Source organism: Pelodiscus sinensis, chromosome 7 (genome assembly GCF_052426305.1).
Source record: "Pelodiscus sinensis isolate ZL-2025 chromosome 7, ASM5242630v1, whole genome shotgun sequence".
Classification (NCBI taxonomy): Eukaryota; Metazoa; Chordata; order Testudines; family Trionychidae; genus Pelodiscus; species Pelodiscus sinensis.
In genome coordinates, this window is record NC_143058.1 from 66,361,352 (window position 1) to 66,381,232 (window position 19,881).

General features: G+C 39.6%; 1 protein-coding gene across 4 annotated transcripts in view; it reads right to left on the reverse strand.

Annotated features, from left to right (window-relative positions):
* USP40 (ubiquitin specific peptidase 40) overlaps nucleotides 1–19,881 on the reverse strand; it is a 42,171-nt gene that overhangs the window by 16,082 nt on the left and 6,208 nt on the right. For all 4 annotated transcript variants that reach the window (XM_075934094.2, XM_014573888.4, XM_089779971.1 and 1 more), the window contains exons 6-22: nucleotides 19,641–19,787; nucleotides 16,901–17,044; nucleotides 15,447–15,575; nucleotides 14,695–14,799; nucleotides 14,209–14,316; nucleotides 12,855–13,179; nucleotides 12,210–12,291; nucleotides 11,913–12,084; nucleotides 11,577–11,661; nucleotides 10,206–10,276; nucleotides 8,542–8,861; nucleotides 7,703–7,829; nucleotides 6,492–6,549; nucleotides 5,274–5,327; nucleotides 3,230–3,318; nucleotides 1,889–1,975; nucleotides 1,163–1,199 (exon numbers count right to left, since the gene is read on the reverse strand). In XM_075934094.2, the coding sequence (XP_075790209.1) occupies nucleotides 1,163–1,199; nucleotides 1,889–1,975; nucleotides 3,230–3,318; nucleotides 5,274–5,327; nucleotides 6,492–6,549; nucleotides 7,703–7,829; nucleotides 8,542–8,861; nucleotides 10,206–10,276; nucleotides 11,577–11,661; nucleotides 11,913–12,084; nucleotides 12,210–12,291; nucleotides 12,855–13,179; nucleotides 14,209–14,316; nucleotides 14,695–14,799; nucleotides 15,447–15,575; nucleotides 16,901–17,044; nucleotides 19,641–19,787 (2,140 nt within the window). The remainder of the gene's footprint in view (nucleotides 1–1,162; nucleotides 1,200–1,888; nucleotides 1,976–3,229; nucleotides 3,319–5,273; nucleotides 5,328–6,491; nucleotides 6,550–7,702; nucleotides 7,830–8,541; nucleotides 8,862–10,205; nucleotides 10,277–11,576; nucleotides 11,662–11,912; nucleotides 12,085–12,209; nucleotides 12,292–12,854; nucleotides 13,180–14,208; nucleotides 14,317–14,694; nucleotides 14,800–15,446; nucleotides 15,576–16,900; nucleotides 17,045–19,640; nucleotides 19,788–19,881) is intronic.

The following is a 19,881-nucleotide window of genomic DNA, read 5'->3' on the forward strand; positions in this document are numbered from 1 at the left end:
CCTCCAAAATGTCAGGGCTGATTTGCTCTGGGATTATAATATGTTAATTACTGTCACAGAAAAACAGAGTATAGCATAGCATTACATAAGAGCAGTTATTTTTGTTCTCAAATTTTTCCTCTGAGGAAAGTATTATACAAATATTTATACATGCATGCATTTTAAAGTCTAAAATTTGATGTTCCTAAACTGAAATCCCTAAATCCAGACAGAATTATCTTAATAAAATACAGGGGGAGGAAGCATATCCAAAAGACTTTTTAAGTGGGGAAAAAAAGAATCCAAGTGATAAGAAACACAAATAGTATTAGAAAGAGAACACCTAGTTCCATGAGCTTCTGTATGCAAGCCAAAATCAGCCTTTCAGGGCTGGTGATATAAAATGACTACATATAAGGAGCACAGTGCCATTGCTTTCATGGCAGTAAAATGAACACATACAGAAATCAATTAAACTAATTATTTCAAATACATTTACCTGCAGAATGGCATGCACGCATACAGAGAAGTTTTAGGTTGGCTACTTAATGTGTACTCTAATACAAGTACTTGTATGTAGATGAAAATGTTTTCTTAATATGAACTTTCCTATTTTCTGGTTTATGCAACCTTCATGATACAGTAATATAGAATTTTGCATTTAATTCATATTTGTTTCAGTGCTCAAGCTACGAGAAGCGATGGCACATTCCTGCTGCTCTCCTTTTTTCAAGCTTGTTCCATCTTTCAATCAGCAGCAACGAGAAATGCTGTGCTGACAAAACCATCGATATAGCCAACAACCACTACATAGCGTCTGCATGTTCATTTCTGTTAGCAGCTTTAATAATGGGATGCTCCAAAGCACATGCTCACAGATGCAATTTTTCCTTTGATTTCACTTTCACAGTTTTGTTGGCAAAGCGATTTAAAGATCTCTATTGATTGTGATCACTGACGTCAAGGGTGAGATTTTGCCCAATTTAGATGGACAAAGAACAAAGCATGAACTTCACTGGACTGAGATTGCTGAGCTTCATAATTGTCTCCAGTCTCAATAAATCATCTCTCTCTTTAGATCACAATGATGTAAATTAGTTTAATTAAAACAAATACTTTTTAAGCTTGTAGAGTGCACAAAAGAACACTGAACACGTTAGACAAACTACTTGTTACAACTAACCTGATAACCCAGACTTATCCAGCATTAAATTTAGACACTGGGGAGGGAAAAAAAAAGAAAGAAAAATACATGGTTATATTTCATTTCAATACACAATTTGAAAAATAATTTCATTTACAAAACTAGATTTTTCCAGAGTGTGACCAGAACTCTGCTTCTATTTAAAAGACAGCTCCCTTCGCAGACCGGCTGTGTGATACAGAGGTGGCAGCAGCCCCCGTCTGGTGTGGGAGGGTGTTCCTGAACTCTGGGACCCGGTGTGAGCCAGAACTGAACCAGGTGGCCTGCCCACCTAGCTCCTAATACACTTTAAATGCAGAGTTGCAGTGGGAGTGGGTCCCGGATCCATAGCAAGCCAGGGCTGCTGGCCAGCCTGCTAAAAAATTTACTGGCAGTGAGGGAGGGGATGCATGTAGTCCATAGTATTAACCTATAAGCTTTTGCTGATCAGTTTATCAACAACACTATTTCATCCCTAGTTCTGATCAGTCCACAAGCAGATTTCTCTCCCCACCATCTTTAAGGCCCTCAAGTGATTTCTCTCCCTGCCCTACTTTTGAAGTTTTCCCCAATAGACCACATGCCTGAAATGTAAGAGACATGTGCTGTACCAGAGATGCTGCTGTGCAGCAATACACAGTAGCAGGGAAACAGTGCCGAGGTGCAGAGGAGCTGGCATTGGAGTGCTGAAATGTCCATGAAAACCAGAAGAATTCCTGTACTTGCCTCTCTCGCCGATGCAGACTCTTCCACTACTATTTCCATCTCGGGGCCTCCCTGCAGATCACTCGCAACAACAAAATACAAGAAGAGCTAAGAAAAGGACAGCATGTCAAGTTAAAGCCCAAAGGACATGCAGCATGTTTCATATACACACACATAATAGAGTTACACACTTAATTCCAGAATAAGGCTACGGCAGACTATTTCAGATGCAGTACAAATATGGGGAGTCCATCAAAACCACTATACAGACTCTCAGAACATACAGCTAAAAATGAAACAGGACTAAGTTGTCATGATTATGAGGGTTAGCCAGCAGCCTGGGGATTAAGGGGTTAACTACACCTAGCCAGGTGGAGTGACCAATAGGAATGTAGGTGGGACTTTTCAAACTGGGACAAAGGAATTTGGGTTTTTTTCCTTTCTCCCTTTTGTCTCAGAGAGTTCTCTGCAGCTACAGAGAGGGACAAGCATGTCTCTCTCTCTCCAAGACACCATTCTTCCTTTTCTGTAAGTAGGGTAAAGTTTAGGTAGTTTCGTTAGGTTTTATTGTTTTAATGATTGGGTATGGGATCTGAGATCTGGCACTGCTTAAAAGATGTTTTGGCTTTTCTTTGTAACTAAGTTCTAGGCCCATGGAGTTTCTCCATGAGTATATTTTGTTACCTTCCTCTCTAGTCATTATACTTGCAACCGGAATATTGTTGTAATAATAAAAGTTCTTTTCTTTTTATTAACCTGGCAGTGGTTAATGGTGTGCCCCGATTTTTGTTTTAGGGGTAAGATTTCCCAAATGATCTTTCCCCTGATTTCTTTATCAACATTTGGGTGGTGGCAGCGGAAGTTTTATTCCCAAGATCTAGGGTTTTAAGATCTTGGGGGGAAATTTTATACCAAAGCCTGGTAGATAAGGCTTTGGGGTACACTTGCTGGCCCCCAGTTCTGCATTTATCATGCCAGAGTGGGGAAGGAGCCATGACATAAGTTTTCTTCGTATCCACTACATGTTGTTTTTTTACAGCAGGGCTGCCTCTCTAACAAAACAAAACAGCACTGAAATCCTCTCATGGCAAAGCATACAAGAGCAGTCTTTACGGTTACAAATTAAATAAGGCAGGGAAAGTGCTGAGCAGAGTAAGTGACAGCGTTCCTATTACCGCCAACTCTCCAAGGTGAGTAAACCAGTTAGCATGTTTCATAAAAGGAATGAGCGCTTCTCCTGTACTGCTATTAACTCTACGAAGCGTTCTGACAAGAAAATACAAATAAGGACTAGCAGGAAAGGTAAATATGATCAAAGTCTTTTGTGCTAAGTCCTCTTTCTGCGTATCCCTACTCTCTTACCTGAGTGGAAGTTGGCGCTTTCCCATGACAGAGTCCTAACAGGCTTCCCATCTTTAGCTCTGCTTCTTTGACTGTATAATCCTCAGGCACTTCGCAGAGGAGAAAAAAAACAGAAAAACACAATAAAAGTTTGTTTCCAGTCTGTTCATTAAAGTACTGATGCAAACATTGAACTGTTAATACATTGTTCATGCTTATTTGTCTAGTCTATTCCAAAATCCTGCTATTGTGTATCAACTTTAATTATTAACAATATTAACATTCTGTTTGTAATGTTCATAGGAATAGATTATGTAAATCCACAAAGAGGGACTCTTCTTTTCCTCAAAAGGTTGGCAAGCAGCCTTACAAATGAAAGGAGCTAGTGACTGATATTTTTAGCAAAATACAAATTTCTCTATTTCCTTTATACATTTTAAGTGACTTACTGAATACAGTAAGTTGCATCTGATGAAGTGGGTCTTTGCCCACGAAAGCTTATGCTCCAACACTTCAGTTAGTCTATAAGGTGCCACAGGACTCCTCGCTGCTTTTACTGAATACAAATAGCTCTTTTCAGCTACATACTATATATTGTACAGAGGAGTGGCTCACTTTTTGTGCATTTCTGCAGCAATCCAGCATCGAGTTAATTTAGATGCAAGTAATAAAAAGGCAATTAAATGGTTTCTTTGTCTGACAGTGGAAATGCTAGAAGACAAGCTTTACTATTGGAAAAAAATTCTCCTGTTTTGGTTAAATATGAAAATACCATGAAATACTGATTCATCACTTTAATGAGTCATCAGATTTGCATATAGATTTGGGTGAAACTGTTACAATGAAGAGTTGATCAACCTGAAGCTATTTGGCAAACGCAGTAAGAATAGATTAGGCATTGCTGAAAAACTGAAATATTTCAGTAATATAAGAACAAAACCGTTTAATTTCAACATTACCAAAACATTCTGAGTTTTGGGACTGGAGTCGCAATACCATCTAAGGCAGTGGTGGCAACCCCTCAGCCCTCCTTTTAACTTTTAGCCCAGTGACAGGGGTCCAATTCCCTCTCTTCTTGAAGGAAGAAGCCATTTGAACATTGGTCTCCTACACTGCAAGTGCACGTCTTAGTCACTGGCTTATGGAGATTATCCTGCACAGTGTCCCCTGGGCGCAGCCGCAACACTAAGGGAGTTGCCAGCAGGGCTGGGGCTCCCTCATCTTGCCTGCGAGCACCCCGGGTAAGTAGCACCCCTGCCCCAAATGCTCTCACCGCCCCCCCGGCTTTTGGCCAGAGTGCTGGGAGAAGGAGGAGGGGGTCAGAAAAAAGGCCCCTAGCATCTGGGAGGAAAGGGGGCTGGAGAGAAGAGAAAAGGACCTCTGGGGTCAGGGGAGGCTGGAGGAGAGAAAAGGGCCCCCAATGGTTGGGGAGAAAAAAGGCCCGTGGCAGATGGGACCTCCCACCCTGGGCCCCTCCTCACCCTCCAACCCTCATTTTTGCACACACCCCTGCTCAGCTTCCTGCACCACTACCCCACATCTCCAACACCCTGCTTGGAGTTCTCCAATCCCCTCTCCCCCACACACACACCACCAGCCCCTTGCCCTGAAGGACCAGGGCAATGCCGGTAAGTCTGCTTGTTTATTATAATTATGAATTAACACTAGGCTGTGAAGGCTGGGACTATAACAGAATTTAAAGAGACGCTAGATAATTTCATGGAGGTTAGGTCCATAAAAGGCTATTAGCCAGGGGATAGAAATGGTGTCCCTGGCCTCTCTTTGTCAGAGGCTAGAGAACGATGGCAGGAGACAAATCCCTTGATCATTGTCTTCAGTCCATCCTCTCTGGGGCACCTGGTGCTGGCCACTGTCGGCAGACGGGCTACTGGGCTAGATGGACCTTTGGTCTGACCCAGTACGGCTGTTCTTATGTTCTTACTATGAATGATAGTGACTCCATCATTCACCCAGCTATACTTGTATGTTCTATTTCTCATTCAATATAGCAGCTATGCAGCTTCTCCTCTGCTTTATCTAAAAAATGATTCCTAGAGGGGCTTACCTGGAGAAAGAAGCTTCCCACTCTCATTAACAGGTCTGAGACAGCTAGCATCCACTGCAGTAGAAGAAAAAGGACAAGACAAATTGAATAGATAAAAATTATATTAAATCAGCTCAGCTGTTTGGAATGTAGGACTGAAAATTAATTAATTGGAGGCATCGCATAGTGGAAAAATTGTTGCCCCTAAGGTGAAGCATCTATATCACAACTTAGATGCACTTCCAATAGGTCAAGAAAACTGATTAGCCTCACATCCTTAGTGGGGCATTATTTTCCCAAAGTCAGCTACTTTACAAATATAACAGCTTGAATACTGTGATTGGCCAAAGTTTCTAACTTTAGTTACACGTTATTAAAAATGCCTTTAAGTCAGTCTTTTAGGGAAGGATAGAAAGAGTAAGGCAGTGTCTAGACTGGCAAGTTTATCCGCAAAATCATCTGCTTTTGCGGAAAAACTTGCCAGCTGTCTACACTGGCCACTTGAATTTCCGCAAAAGCACTGACGATCTCATGTAAGATTGTCAGTGCTTTTGCGGAAATACTATGCTGCTCCCGTTTGGACAAAAGTCTTTTTCCGAAAAACTTTTGCGCAAAAGGGCCAGTGTACACAGCAGAGAAAATGGCGATCGGGGCTTTTTTGCGGAAAAGCACGTCTAGATTGGCCACGGACGCTTTTCCGCAAAGAGTGCTTTTGCGGAAAAGTGTCCTGCCAATCTAGACGTGCTTTTCCAAAAATGCTTTTAACGGACAACTTTTCCGTTAAAAGCATTTCCGTAAAATCATGCCAGTGTAGACGTAGCCTAAGTGTTATAGAAAGCCAAGTTACCAGCAGTCTTAGAATTACTTCCATGCGCAATTAAAAAAACAACAAGTAAACAAGTTGGCCTACAAAAAATGGCTCCTAGGAAAAGTAGTGGGTGAGTACAAATTAGATTGCTACTAGAATATACATATTCTCATCAGCAGTCAGTCTGGTACGTTATAGTATTTGTCACCAGGAAGCTGTTATTTTATTCCCAACTGGAGGAGAACCAAATCCCTTACATCCTGCAGCAGAAAAAACTTTTTAAAGCTTTAATATTAAAAAGCAATTTCCATCTCTCAGGTAATCTCCCATTTGTAAACACTAAAAGCCATCTTCCTTCTGTAAACTCTAAAAGCCATCCAGCAACCAGAAACCAACATATCACCAACTAAAATATTATTGAAGTTATTTACCTAGATCCTCCCCTAATTGCAGCTCCTGTATTGCTTTAATTTTGATATCTGACATCACCTAAGAGAGAAATATTAGTGACTACATTTTAGGGTACACAAAAACAGAGTATAAATGGTGTGTGCGCACGCGCATGCACGCGCACAAAATATATACATATGGTGTTCAAGCATTAAAACTATTACTATTTATTTACGATGCATTAAATTCTCTTTCATTGTGCTGATCTGATAAAATAGCTCCTTAATATATTATCAGTTTAATCAGACTTCAGCCCAAAAGAAAATTCACCAACTAGAAATTGACACACTATGTGGCACATAATGTTTAATGTTTTTTCTGTAGGACAAAACAACATTGGGAGAAAGAGCAAGTGAAGCCATAGGGGAATTATATCTTAATGACAAATTTAGGAAAGTGAAGCTGTAGTTAATGTAGAAGGAGATTAAGAAGACAACTCAGATGTATAAATAGCAGACGATGAAATCAAATGAAAAGGTTTCAAAGGATGGGAATCAGATTCAGAAGACAGGGGAGTTTGAGAACTTGTACAGGAAGTAATTAACATGTAAAATACACATAAAAGAAGCAATAAAAGATGTGGACATTACACAGAAACCAAAAGCCAGTTGAATAATTTACGCGTTTGATGAAACTGCACAGATTCCTTCTGTTATTTTACTGTTAAGATCTTGCAAAACACACACACACAAAGACAGCCCATCACTTTTTCCATTGTAACTTTGTAACAAAAAGAACTATTTTCTTCATAAAGAGATATTTAAAGTTTTATTCTCGAAGACAATCGCATAAAACACACTGTTTTCATGACGACCACACAGAAAAGCTGTTGTAGAAGATTACTACAGTCTATCTCAGTGAATTTTAGCCTTGTATAGGTTGTGGATACATTATGGAATTAGTTTTTTTTTTTCAAATCAGATACACAGGTGTCTGTCTCAAGTACACAGACTATGCAGCTTATTCAGGCTCTTACAGGTGACAACTCCAAGCCTGCCTCTCCCCCATGCTGTTTTCTGACATAAGTTCAACTGAAAAGTCCCAAGGTGAAATCCTGATCTTACTGCAGTCCATGGGAATTTCACCTTTGATTTAAATAGGGCCAGGATTTTACTCCCCGCGATTAGCCCAACTGCACTGAAGAAGGTGGGCAGAGTAAGGGAAGAATTCTGTTAACCCCCGAATTACTCACTGTTTCAACAGTTGCAGTGATTTTAACTTGCTTTTCCTCTGCTTCCAACCGGCAGAAATTTTTAACTTGTAGCCAGCTGATATCATGTGTAAAAGCAGTCAAATTGCCACTTGCCATATTCACCAAACTGCAAACAAGACATAGTTAGAGCACAGATTTATATACTATATGTAAGCAAAAAATGTAGGAAAAATGCACATTACTTATGCTGAGGTAGAATGCTAAATGCCACAGTGTCTTATTGTTTATATATAAACTAGGTATTATTACGCCTACTTGTAGCATGGTGACACCCAAAGGCCCCCCTCAGTTTAAGAGTCCTTCATAGGCAGGTATTGTACAAACTGAAATAGTTATGGGTACATTTTTTAAAAATGTCTTGGGGAGTTAGGAGCCTAATTTCAATTTTCAAAGGGGATTTGACAGTAGAGCATCTAAGGGTAGGTCAATACTACAACATTACATTGACCTAAGTTACAGCGGCATTCCGCCATCGCAGTATTTGAATTGCTTTTGCATGTCCATGCTACTTTCCTTGGGCCAGCGCCATGCATCCTCGCCATGAGCACTTGCACCGACTGAACTGTCACTGTGCAGCATGGTGGGACGGCTTCTGGAAGGCAGCCATAGTTGATGTAAAGCACACTGAGACTACATCAATCTAACTAAACCAACGATGAGTCTACACCTCTTGTGGGGATGGACTCAAGTTGGGATAGCAGAAAAGATACATCGGCAGGAGTGACATTTTTGTGTAGTTGCTTACAGAGTTAGCTCAATGTCAGCTGCCTTACATCAACCTAACAAGTGTTGAAGAAAGAAAAAATTATGACAGCTACCTTTGGTCGTGGCTATCTAAAACTAATATCGAGCTTCCATCTGCCAGACCAACACTTCTGACTGTGCTCTTCATATCCTCTTCACAAATGACTTTCCAATTCTCCAGCTCTCTGTCAGATCCTGAACTGTTCTTTAAGATGATCCCCCCTGGCGATGCTAAGGCTTTCCACAGGGTACTCAGTTCTGCACTGCTTGGAATGACATGCTGGGATTCTCTGAAATGCTGACCTCTTCCTCCTTCATTATAGCCCGCCAAACGAAGAACATTTAGGAGCACAGGTTCATGGTCAAGACCTGGTAACACCTCCATACCACCGACCTGTAGGACACATGCAACATCTGCAGATGAAGGGTAATCAGCAACCGCAAGAGCCAACAAAGCACGGATGGTTCTAGCTGCTCAGGCATTCAAGACAAGGAAGTCTTGCTTTTTTCCCCACCTCATTAGAATTAAAACTCTCCTGACTGAATTCCACCTGAAGAGCTTGCTAAAGAACATAAAAGGTGCCAAAAAAAGGCTATAATGCTGGGAGGGCAGGGATTCCTGTAACACAGCATCCATCCTGAAAATACTGGTGGTAAAGGGGGAAAAAATGGGATGGTAATGGGATTATTTAAATCTTTTAGCATAGACTCCTGGGAACACCTGCAGCGATATTACCTGGATCTGAACACTAACATACTGCATCTAAGTTTCAGTCAGACAGATAATCATCGTCAACCCTCACTGATTTACCCCTTTAAGATATTTATGAATGATACATGTTTATTCAGTGTAAAAATACGTAAGAAATAGACCAAGGCAGCTCAAAAATTAAAGTAATTTTAAAGAAAAGTTGGGATACTGTGAAGATTAGCAAGGGAACAAAAATAAATGTGCATGTCAAGAATAAAGCTGAAACTGTTGACATTACATTTGTTTTAATTAGTTATTGGATGTTTTACACTGAATTTCTAATTGGAACCGGACACATATTTTGCAACAAGGTATAAAAGATTCCCTATAATAGCTCACTCTATTATAGAAAAATGAAGTATTTAGAAATAACAGAAACTAATACTTCTGTAGGCAAGCCATTTCCCAATACTACATAACTGTTGCATTTTAGATGTTTGATGCTGAAACTAAACAGAAGCCTTTATGTTCAAAAGAAGAGAGTGATCCAAGGAGAGCATGCTGTGTTTCAATGAATTATGCTTTTACATATGGTGTCAATCACTGACGCAAATGTAGCTGTTTGCTGGATGTTGTGCAGCTGAGCACCTATACTGCATCATAAACCGACCAAACAGATAGTAAATTTAAGACTTTACTACAGCTTATTTTCTATGGAATTAAAAAAAAATCTATGAAGTAATCATCTGGGAATCTGATGGACTATCACACACTGTATGTGGTACACTCTGTTTACATACCCATGTCCTACCAGGAAAATAATGTACCTTGAGGATCATGAAAGGTATATTCACAAGCAGCAGAGAGGGGACCATCTGTGAAGGAGGCTGAAGCAGTGCTACCATATTTGGAGGTTGGTCAAATATTGCCAGCATGCCTCAAAAAAGCATTTTAAGGGATTTTACACGACCAGAAACCTTTTGCTTATATGAAAAAAATCAGCTTCTCGAGCAATGTAAAATAGGATCTATTTTCCTGTTCTCTCACCTCCTTGCCATTCCACACAAAGACATCTGCCCCATCGGCAAGTCCAATGCCAGCCAAAGTCATCTCATCTCCTGAAAAGATCAAATCATCAAGTTTTTCCCAGTAGGTAACTCATGTCAGCTGGCAAACTGGACACAGAATAGATTTCTGTAACATTCGGATGTTCCCTCTAGATGTAAAGTCTGAAGAACAGATGAAGAAGAGGGCCCAGTCATGTAATGTGACCCAGGCCCATATACCTCTGTGGAGTCAACAGGCCTTTTGGTAGACATAAGGGTCCACCTAGGCAAATCCTTCTGCAGGGCTGTAACATTAATCTCTTATCTGTATGATCAATAACTTGCTATACAAGATTTAAATTTACATTTTTATATTTAATAAATAACTGTTAAAGTAGTCATGTACTGTATCCTTAGAGCCAGCATCTGACATCTAAGTCTTTATGTTTAACTTTAGCATGCAACTAGCTCCATCTTCTTACCAGAATACAGACTAAATGACAATTACTTTAAATCCACAAAGAACACATGAAAATTTGCAAGAACACTTACAAACTTTTTTTTAGCTTCTGTTTTTCTGACATTTATGTTATACAAATATTACTTGAGCATTTTTGGCAACCTAGTTTTCTGAGGCAGACAGACCATGACCTACCCAAGTAAAAACTGAAGCAATGGACACTGCATATCGCTCAACAAGAAGTAAAGATTTTTTTAAATGTCTGTCCTAATATCTAAAATGACAAAGCCATATGAAGTTGTGTCAAGACTAATAAAAGACAAATTCATTATATCTTAATTGAGCTGTATATTGTGCTATTTATATAAAAAACCCTTTCCTCTTAAAGTTTTCACTCAGCTTAACAAGTCCAGTCCACTTCTGTTTGCTACTATCCGGCCTCTGAGATCTTAAGAATTAGATAAATACTACTAATAAAATTGTACACATCTGCAAATCTGATTAATTCTCAAAAAGAGACCTGAACTTTGCATCCTGCTTCCCAAAGGTTTCACAGAAGAGCCAGTGTAAGGATCATAAAACTTTATTATGTTGTAATATTATTTTATTTATTATATGTATTATCATGGTTCCTAGTCGTGGACCAGGTTCTACTGTCTTAGGTATTGAACACACACAAATAAATAACAGCTTCTGTTCCACACAGCTTACAGCCTAAGTTAAGTTTCCCATAAATAGGATCAAGACTGAAGAAATTGCACTGGATTGCAAATAGGTCAAACTGAACACTGAGGTTAATAAAATGTAATATATTCATCCAATAAGCTCAGAAATGGAATATCTTCACAATGCCATAAGCAAGATATAAAGGATGCAAATAAGAAATGAAGTCTTATTTTATGCTGGTCTTACCATCAAGTGTTTGGTAAAGATGAAGTCCAGCTGGTAGAGACTTTGCAATGCTGAGAATCATGTCTCCTTCCCAAAATTCCAACAGCTAATGGGTATAAATAAAACAGATTATGAAAAAAGTAAGAAAGTTGTAACCCCTCAGCAATGTTTCAAACTGATTGAGGTCTCTTCCAAACCTACTCTTCTATGATTTTAAGTAGTCTTTCAGACAGCAAAATATCAAATACTACAGACATTTTTTTCTTCTTGGAATACAGAGCACAGTCACATCCACAATTTTATGTTGTCACTGTAAAGATACAATGTTTATGTTAACGCTCAGAAAAGAGTAAATACCTGAAATATCGATTGCCGGACATCTCCCAGGGTTTTTCTTTTATCAATAGTCAGATCCAGCACACTGTCCTTCCGAGAAAGCGATGGGTGTAAGGCCCCGTTGTAAAGTTTATAGTGAGAGCCCAAATGGAGATGCAAATCAATATTATAGTCTGCAGAATCACAGTCCATCCTTTTAAAAAAGCATATCAAATATGCATCAATACCATCTGCCAAATTAGGATAATGATACTTTGCTTCCTTTGTAAAGCACTTTGAGATCTCCAAATGAAAATTATTGATGGCTATATTACATACCTTCTCTTGTGCAGTTCAATGTTGGCAGCATCCATTTCATTCAAAAGATGGTCAGGAACCCGGTATCTTGGATTTGCTTGTGCTGTGACCAAAGCAAGCTGATTAGCTTGGTTCTAGTTGTATAAAGCCCTACTGACAGTACTAGGAGAGGGTTCTCAAAGCCAGTCCTCCCAATGCAGTAGTCTTTTAAATTCTTTAATGAAGAAGGTGGTGGGTTCTTTTATAATGGAACCTTAAATTGCAGGTAGATACAACATGCACATTTTATTTCGGTTTATACTCCTATTACGTTTTATTTAATTAAATACTAGGCATAACTATTACAATCAACGTTTTTATAGTGTATTTTCATTACACGAGTGACTTATGTGTCTGTTTGTGGAAGATGCTGGAAAATATTGGCAACTGGAGACCATTAACTGCCTAATTTATCACCACTATTCACACCACTTAATTGAATTTCCTGCTAACACTTTCCTCCACTTTGTAGTGGGAGCATTTTTCTACTCCTTTTGAGCAGAACTCCACTGCTGGACTGTTGATTGTGTGTGTGTGTGTGTGTGTGTGTGTGTGTGTGTGTGTGTTTTAAGTAAAAGGAATTTTGTGGAGGGAAGAAAAATCCATCAAGGTGAATATTTTTCATACCTTCAGGTGGTCTTTTCAATTGGGATTTTCGATAAAACAGCATGTAGGCACTCTCTTTACCCTGAAATTGTTTCTCAATATCCTTCTCCTTAATGGGCTGGACTTTTGAATCATTCAAGTCAAACCAATGGGAACCAGAGGTGTTGTCCTTCAACACTGTACATAGACTTTCTGAAGTCCACTGGACATCACTGTCCTGAGAAGGGCTTTGCAGACCTTGTCCTTGGGAATCTGACCCAAATTGGAGCTTATGGTACATTTCCTTGAGACTAACCTTATTTTCATCAGGACTGAGTAGAAATATCTGAGAATGATTCTGCAAATACTGAAAAGGAAGAAAAATACAGAAAAATGAAAGACACATCTATTACATGTGCAAAGCTGTATTTGCCAATTTCAGGCCTTCTTTGCATAGTTTGTTCTCCCTGAAGTAATGCCCACTTTTAGGTTGCTCTGAAAAATCTGCTTCTGCCATGCTTCCTAGAGTGATTCACCTTAATTTGTATAGAAAACCCCTTTCATTGCTCCCCTCATGTGTTAAACCTTAGGCTGAAGGCTTCTCAGGGCAGGAATCTTCCTTTCTTGTTCGCAGAAACACAGCGGGGATAGCTGCCAGAACCTGGTATGAGCCAGGACTGAGTCAGCCTGACTGCACGCCAGCTCCCAACAGCCTTTAAATGTAGAGCTGCTTATCTGTTCATTTTTGTCAGCTACAATTACCAAAGTACATGCTTCTGAACATCCCTACATATGACCACTGTGATATAAGGTTTCATTTGATACCTCACACAACATTCTTCTTAGATAAATACTATGACAGCAATATAGTGGGGGTAGTGAACATTTGTCTGGCCTGATAAGAATTAAAGAGTAATGACCACCCCATAGGCCTGTGTCATACTCTCAAGATAAATCACTCAAAAGGTTAAAAATGAATTCAAACTCAAAATTCAAATCCAGCAGTTTCCTTTTCTATTGCAATGCAATTCTTAAGCTGCCAAGCCTGAGAATTTAGCTCAAGTGGTAATTTTTTGGATGAGTTCTGAACTACCAAGGAGAAGGATTCAGAATAAGAGTTTCATTACCATCATGACAATTGAGCTGCTAGTTCAAGAACACTGTATTTTTAAATTATTAGCATCTTTATATGTACTGGCATTTCTAAATACATTGCTTTCTGTATTTTCATTCATAAATTAGACTTGCATTACAGATTACTTGCTGGGAAAGAAGAGCCACTGCTATTATTATTAATATTTGAAATTTCATAAAATCACCAGTTTAAAAATCTTAAACTTTTAGGCTTAGTTAAAATTAACTAATGTATCTATGTCGATTTTTCTATTTTTGTTACCTTTCGTATAGGTCCATATTGTTTCCGGTATTTTTTGTTCCAGGACACTCCTTTCTTCTCCAGTAGTTTCTGCCCTAACTGATCCACAGGAATTTGTTTAGATTCTTCCTAACAGAATATAGTTAAAGATTTTGAGCTGATGAAATGGTGGGGGAAACCACAAACACACCAAGAAATATACAATAAACAGAAATGGTAATAAACCAATTGATTTTACTAGCCTTTGAAACAGCTTGGGTAAACTACTTTAAATAATTAATGGCGTAGCCAAACAAGTATTCAGAGAGAACCAGTGAATGACTACTTGTATTATACACTGAAAGTGTAAAACTGATTTTTAATATAATTCAGCTCCTTGCTGAATTATTAGGTCAAGTTTAGATTTTCCCCACTCCTCCACCCCCCACTTATCCTCTCTCTACATTTCCCACCCCACTTTCAGATCAGTAATTAATTGGGAGCAGTAAAGATGTTTACATACCATACCTCTGATAAGATCTCTTTCAGGACTGTCAGCGGATTCTCCATTTCTTTGACATTTTCAGTTTCTTTCTGATCCTTCTCTTTAGACATCAGTTTGCTTTCCTCCTCCTGAAAAAGATCATTTATGGGGTCCTTACTACAAGGCTATGGAAATAAAGATTAGTATGTCAAACAGAAATGCATATTTTTCATTTTGATTTCTAGCACAGATTCTTCTCTCTCACAGAATTATTAGAGGAGATGACAAATGTTAGATTCAAAGATTGCCAGTGCAAACAAGATTCAGTGAATAGAAATTCCAAGAACTTTCACATTGTAACAAAATAATTCCTGAAGAGGACTATCAAACCTCATACAGGACATTGAACACTATAGCTGCTGAAATCATTTTCAATTTCTGATACAGGTTGGCCAGCATCAGAGACAATGCTGAAAGTCTAACATTCTAAACTTGGTAGGCGCCTGGGAGCCAAAATCACTGTCTAAACCATATGCTGTGACCTAACACAGCAGGATAGGAAATAGACAATCAAAATCAAGTCACAAAGTTTGATGCGGTTTCCAGTCTCTGATTAGAAGAAATAATTCCTCAGCTGTATAAGTGGTCTGTTCTCAGTATAGGAAAGCTTAAGTGAAGGCCTTACTAGACTATTTTCGTTGATACAAAGTGTATATTAAAAACATTACAGCATTTCAAGGAATTGAAACTCACCAAGCAGGAGAAAAGCCACACAAAATGAGTGTTCTAAACTTACTTTCAATTGCCAATTTCCCAGTGCATCTACATCTTTGATATATACATGGTAGTGTCCTCCATAGCAGCCACCTTTGTGTATAATAACAGAGAACAGCTCATATATGTACTCCGAATCATCCAAATGAGTCTAAAAGAAAAGGAAATTAATGCATTCTATAAGTCTTTCACACAACTGGAAAGAGGATTTTACACTACGGATAAAATTTCAGGCAATTTATGGGGAAACAGAGCCATCAATGCAGTTCTCCATTATCCACCACTATCCCAGAGTCAGAGATACATTTGACCAAGCCAAAAATGCATTTAACTACTTTAGAAATAAAATATTTTCAATAACAGTGGTCAGAAGATGTTATGAAGTCCAGGACTAAAATGAAGTTCAAAAAAGAGCTAGATATAGTCACAGAAGATAGGTCTATCAATAGGTATTAGCCAGGATGGGCATGGATGATGTCCGTAGCCTGTTTGTCAGAAGTTGGGAATGGGCGACAGGTGATGGATCACTTGGAAATTTCATGTTCTGTTCGTCACTTCCAGGGCACTTGGCACTGGCCACTGTCGGAGGATAGGATGCGGGGCTAGACGGACCTTTGTCTGACCCAGTATGGCCATTCTTATGTTCAGCATAAAAGTATGAAACATGCCAACTCAGCTGTCCCTGAAATAACTATTCATACTTATTGAAGAACAGCTAGGAGCTCCATTAGCTAATACCACGCTGAATATTTCAATTGAATGCTGTTGAAAACATGTTTGTTTCCAAACAAAAGATTATCATAAACAAAGTTTATACCACTTACTCCTAGGCATAGTTGTAATTTTCTGGAAAGTTAGAAGTAAATGTTTAGGAATTCTATGATAAAAGTGACTTCTTGAGAAATATCGGCGTGGATGACTAATTTTACCAAATCCTCTATAAGGCTTTGTTAATTCTTGAAATTTTGCAGAGATTAACAAAATAACTCAAATGTAGCCTTTTTAAAAAAATTAAAATAAAAGCAAAATAATAATAAGCTCCTCCATTAAAATTAATGTTGAAAAAATTCTTCCTCAACTGCCAATTTGTAGAACTTTAAAGACCAAATCCATGGTGATTTTACAACTGAGTTGCTATGCAATGCTATTAGGCAATACCAACACAAAAACTAATTTTCAGCTAATGAGGTTTTTGCCTGAGAATGTTCAATTAAGTCTTATGCTGTTATTGATTTTTCCATTTGTCAATACTACACATTAAAGCTTTGCTTTCACACAGGAAATATTACAATTTCCAATACTATTAAAAGAAATCTCTTTTGGAAGGACAGATTGGAGTCAGAGGGAAAGCCATAGAGGTTCTCCAGTAAATAGCCTCTGACCTGACCAAGGAGATAAAATGAAATATGGCTCATCCTGGAGATAAATTTCCCACATATGCAGCCAGAGAACAAATTAAGATAAAACTGTTCAAACCTGCTCACAAAAAGGCCTGAGGTTTATCCGGATAGGGAACGTATAGCAGCTCATTTCCTTGTATCGCTCACACTTCTCAAAGTCAAAGTTAAACCTCAGGAGTGAGACAGTAAGAAAGGGAGGCAACTTACGTAGTTTAGCAGACTGTAAAAAGAACAAAAAGTTTTACGTATAGGTTTGTGACAGATAAGAAGCAGCACGCTCTCTATTCTAAACACAACTCTCAAACTACCAGGAGAAGGCCCCCTAGAATCCAGCCATGGACCTTCCCCCCCAGCCGGGAAATCACACTCCCTCCTCCCCAGAGCCCAGCTGAGCCTCCTCCCCCTCAGACAATCATACTCCCTACTAATCAGCAGTGGATTTCCCGCCCCCAGACGCTGACAGACCCTACCCTTCTAGAGCCCAACCAAGGAGAGAAAGCCTGATGTGGGGTCCTGGGCTTGCACAGAGTTTTTTGCACTCCACTACCTTCTTCCTTTAGGGTGTGCAGGGAACCCTTAATTTCCCTCACCCCACCCTCTTGTCTTCTATTTATGAGCTGGGCTCTGCTGAGTCCAGCAGCCCCTAGTAGCAGCCAACATCTTTACAGCCCATTGGAGGGGGGGGGAGGGGAGTTGTTGTGGAGATTCTTCATGTACAGTATTGTCTGCAAGATTCTGCATTGTGCAGTATCACAGAATTCCCCTGCATCAAAGGCTAGAAATGCAAGAGGCTCAAAGAGGTTCAGCCAATATCCTTCACAGAATCAGGACCAGAAAAAGATGAAAAGAGCAGAGTCTGCTCTAGCTCCATTGGCAGAGTGGGAGTCACAAAGCAGCTTCCTGATTCTGAAAGTATGCCTACACAGGGAAAATTTGGAATTATATCTTTGCATTCATGCAGATTCACTAACTGCAGCAAGAGTGGAAGTGCTAATGTACATCAGGGACAGGCATTTAACAATTGGTTTATCCAATCTGTAAAAAGAGCTAGGAAACACTCCGATTAGCCAGGGAAATTTTGTAGCCTTTGATTAGAGGATCTGTCAAATCCTGCCCAGAGCCATCAGTCTCAATGGGAAAGTAAGATTCTTTCATAATCTGCTTTTAATAAAACTGTTTGCACCAAACAGTTGTAACCTTCTGATGTACTCAAAGTTCTTTAGATGCAGCCTGCCCTCTCCAGTCTCACCTCCACCCACAATGGGGATAATTTTACGGTCGTGGTCACCAACCAGTAGATCGCGATCTACCGGTAGATCTCAGGGGCTCTAAGAATAGATCTTGAGCCCTCTCTGAACTGCACGCCTGCACAGTACATTTACATTAGATTTCCTCATTTGAGGAGCAGCTACTCACCGAGCAACACCACAGGTGAGTAGCTACGAGGAATGGTGGGAGCTAGAAGGTCGGGAGGGCTGAAACACCCCAGCAAGCTGACTGTGGCTTTCAGCTGAAAGCGGCTGCCCCGCGCTCCAACTGATCAGCAGCTTCTCCTCTGCGCCTGCCCACGTGGAGCTTGGTGCACCCTGGCTGAGCACCATGGCCAGCTGGCTGGGCAGCCGCTTCTTTTCCCTCCAGCCCGGCTGCCCTGCGCTCAGCCCAGGGAAGCTGCGTCTAGCTAGCTTCCCAGGCTGAGCGCAGGATCACAGATGCCCATCTGATGGACCGTATATGACTAGCAATCTCAGACTACAACCCAGACTTCAAGACACTGGCAGATACTGTTCATTCACAGGTGTCACACTGAGACTTTGTTATTGGAAGAAAAAATATATAATTATCAATACTTGATTTTAGATTTACAAAATAGCAGAGAACAAAATGTATAATTGTAAATGCTTCATTTGACATTTAAATAGCATGAATTAAAAACAGACCATTTATTTCATAACTATAAACATGTGATTTTAATGTTATATATTGCATAATTTAAAAATAAACTGTTTAACAGAGTGTATAAGGGCTGGGGATAGCAAGTGATGGACAGGAGAATAGAGAGGATGGGGGCTTCAAGAAAGGGATGGGACAGTAGATCTTCACCTGTTCTGGGACTTAAAAAGTGATCTTGGGTGTAAAAAGGTTGGAGACCACTGTTTTACGGTAAGGGAAGAAAGCTGCTCCTCAACACTGACAGACCGTCAGAAAAATTGTCTAATTTGCTAAACCTGAACGAACACTTGGATGCTAACTCAGACTAAACTAGCACGTGCTGAAGTGGTGCTATAAATCACTACGGGCTTATCTAGACTACACTAAAGTGTCGAAAGAGGAGAGCTTTCAAAAGAGAAAGTAGTTTAAATGCGGCTTTTTCGGCGAACCCCCCCTTTGTCGAAAAACTGTGTAAACCTCGAAAAAGCTCCACTTTCAAAAATGAGATCGGAAGACGACATGCAAATTACCAGGGAATTTGCATATCCTCTTTCGACAGTTTAGTGTAGTCTAGATAAGCTCTAGAAGATTATCACTGATGAACTGATACTTTATTTGCCCAAACCTTACCCCATCCATCCAGGGTCTCATAAGAAACAGCAACAATGTACATGTTACATACAAGACATAAAATACTTTCAAAATTTCTTTAACTAGTTTCATAGCAGAAGGAAAAATGAGAGGTCTTCTCACATGTTTCCTGCTTAAGTTGACAGCTAAGAGTTTATATAGTAACCAATTTGGCAGAGAGTGCCAAAGCTCTTCCTACTTATCCAAATTCCTGAACTGCTGTTAAACTGGATGCTATGGACCAAGAAACCCATTACCTTTGCTGCTTCAACCAGTTTGTTGCATGCTCCGCATCGGTACAAGTTATCATTTTCAAAATATTCCTCTTCCACATACATGTTCCAGAGGGCCTCCTCCAAGCCAGATACATCCTTGACTGCCACTGTTAGATCTAAAAAATCCTCCTATATAATAATACAGCAGAGAACCAAAGTAAACACATTGTGCAAACAAAGCTGAATTTTGATATTTGGTATACTGCAGCACACTTGCCTGTAG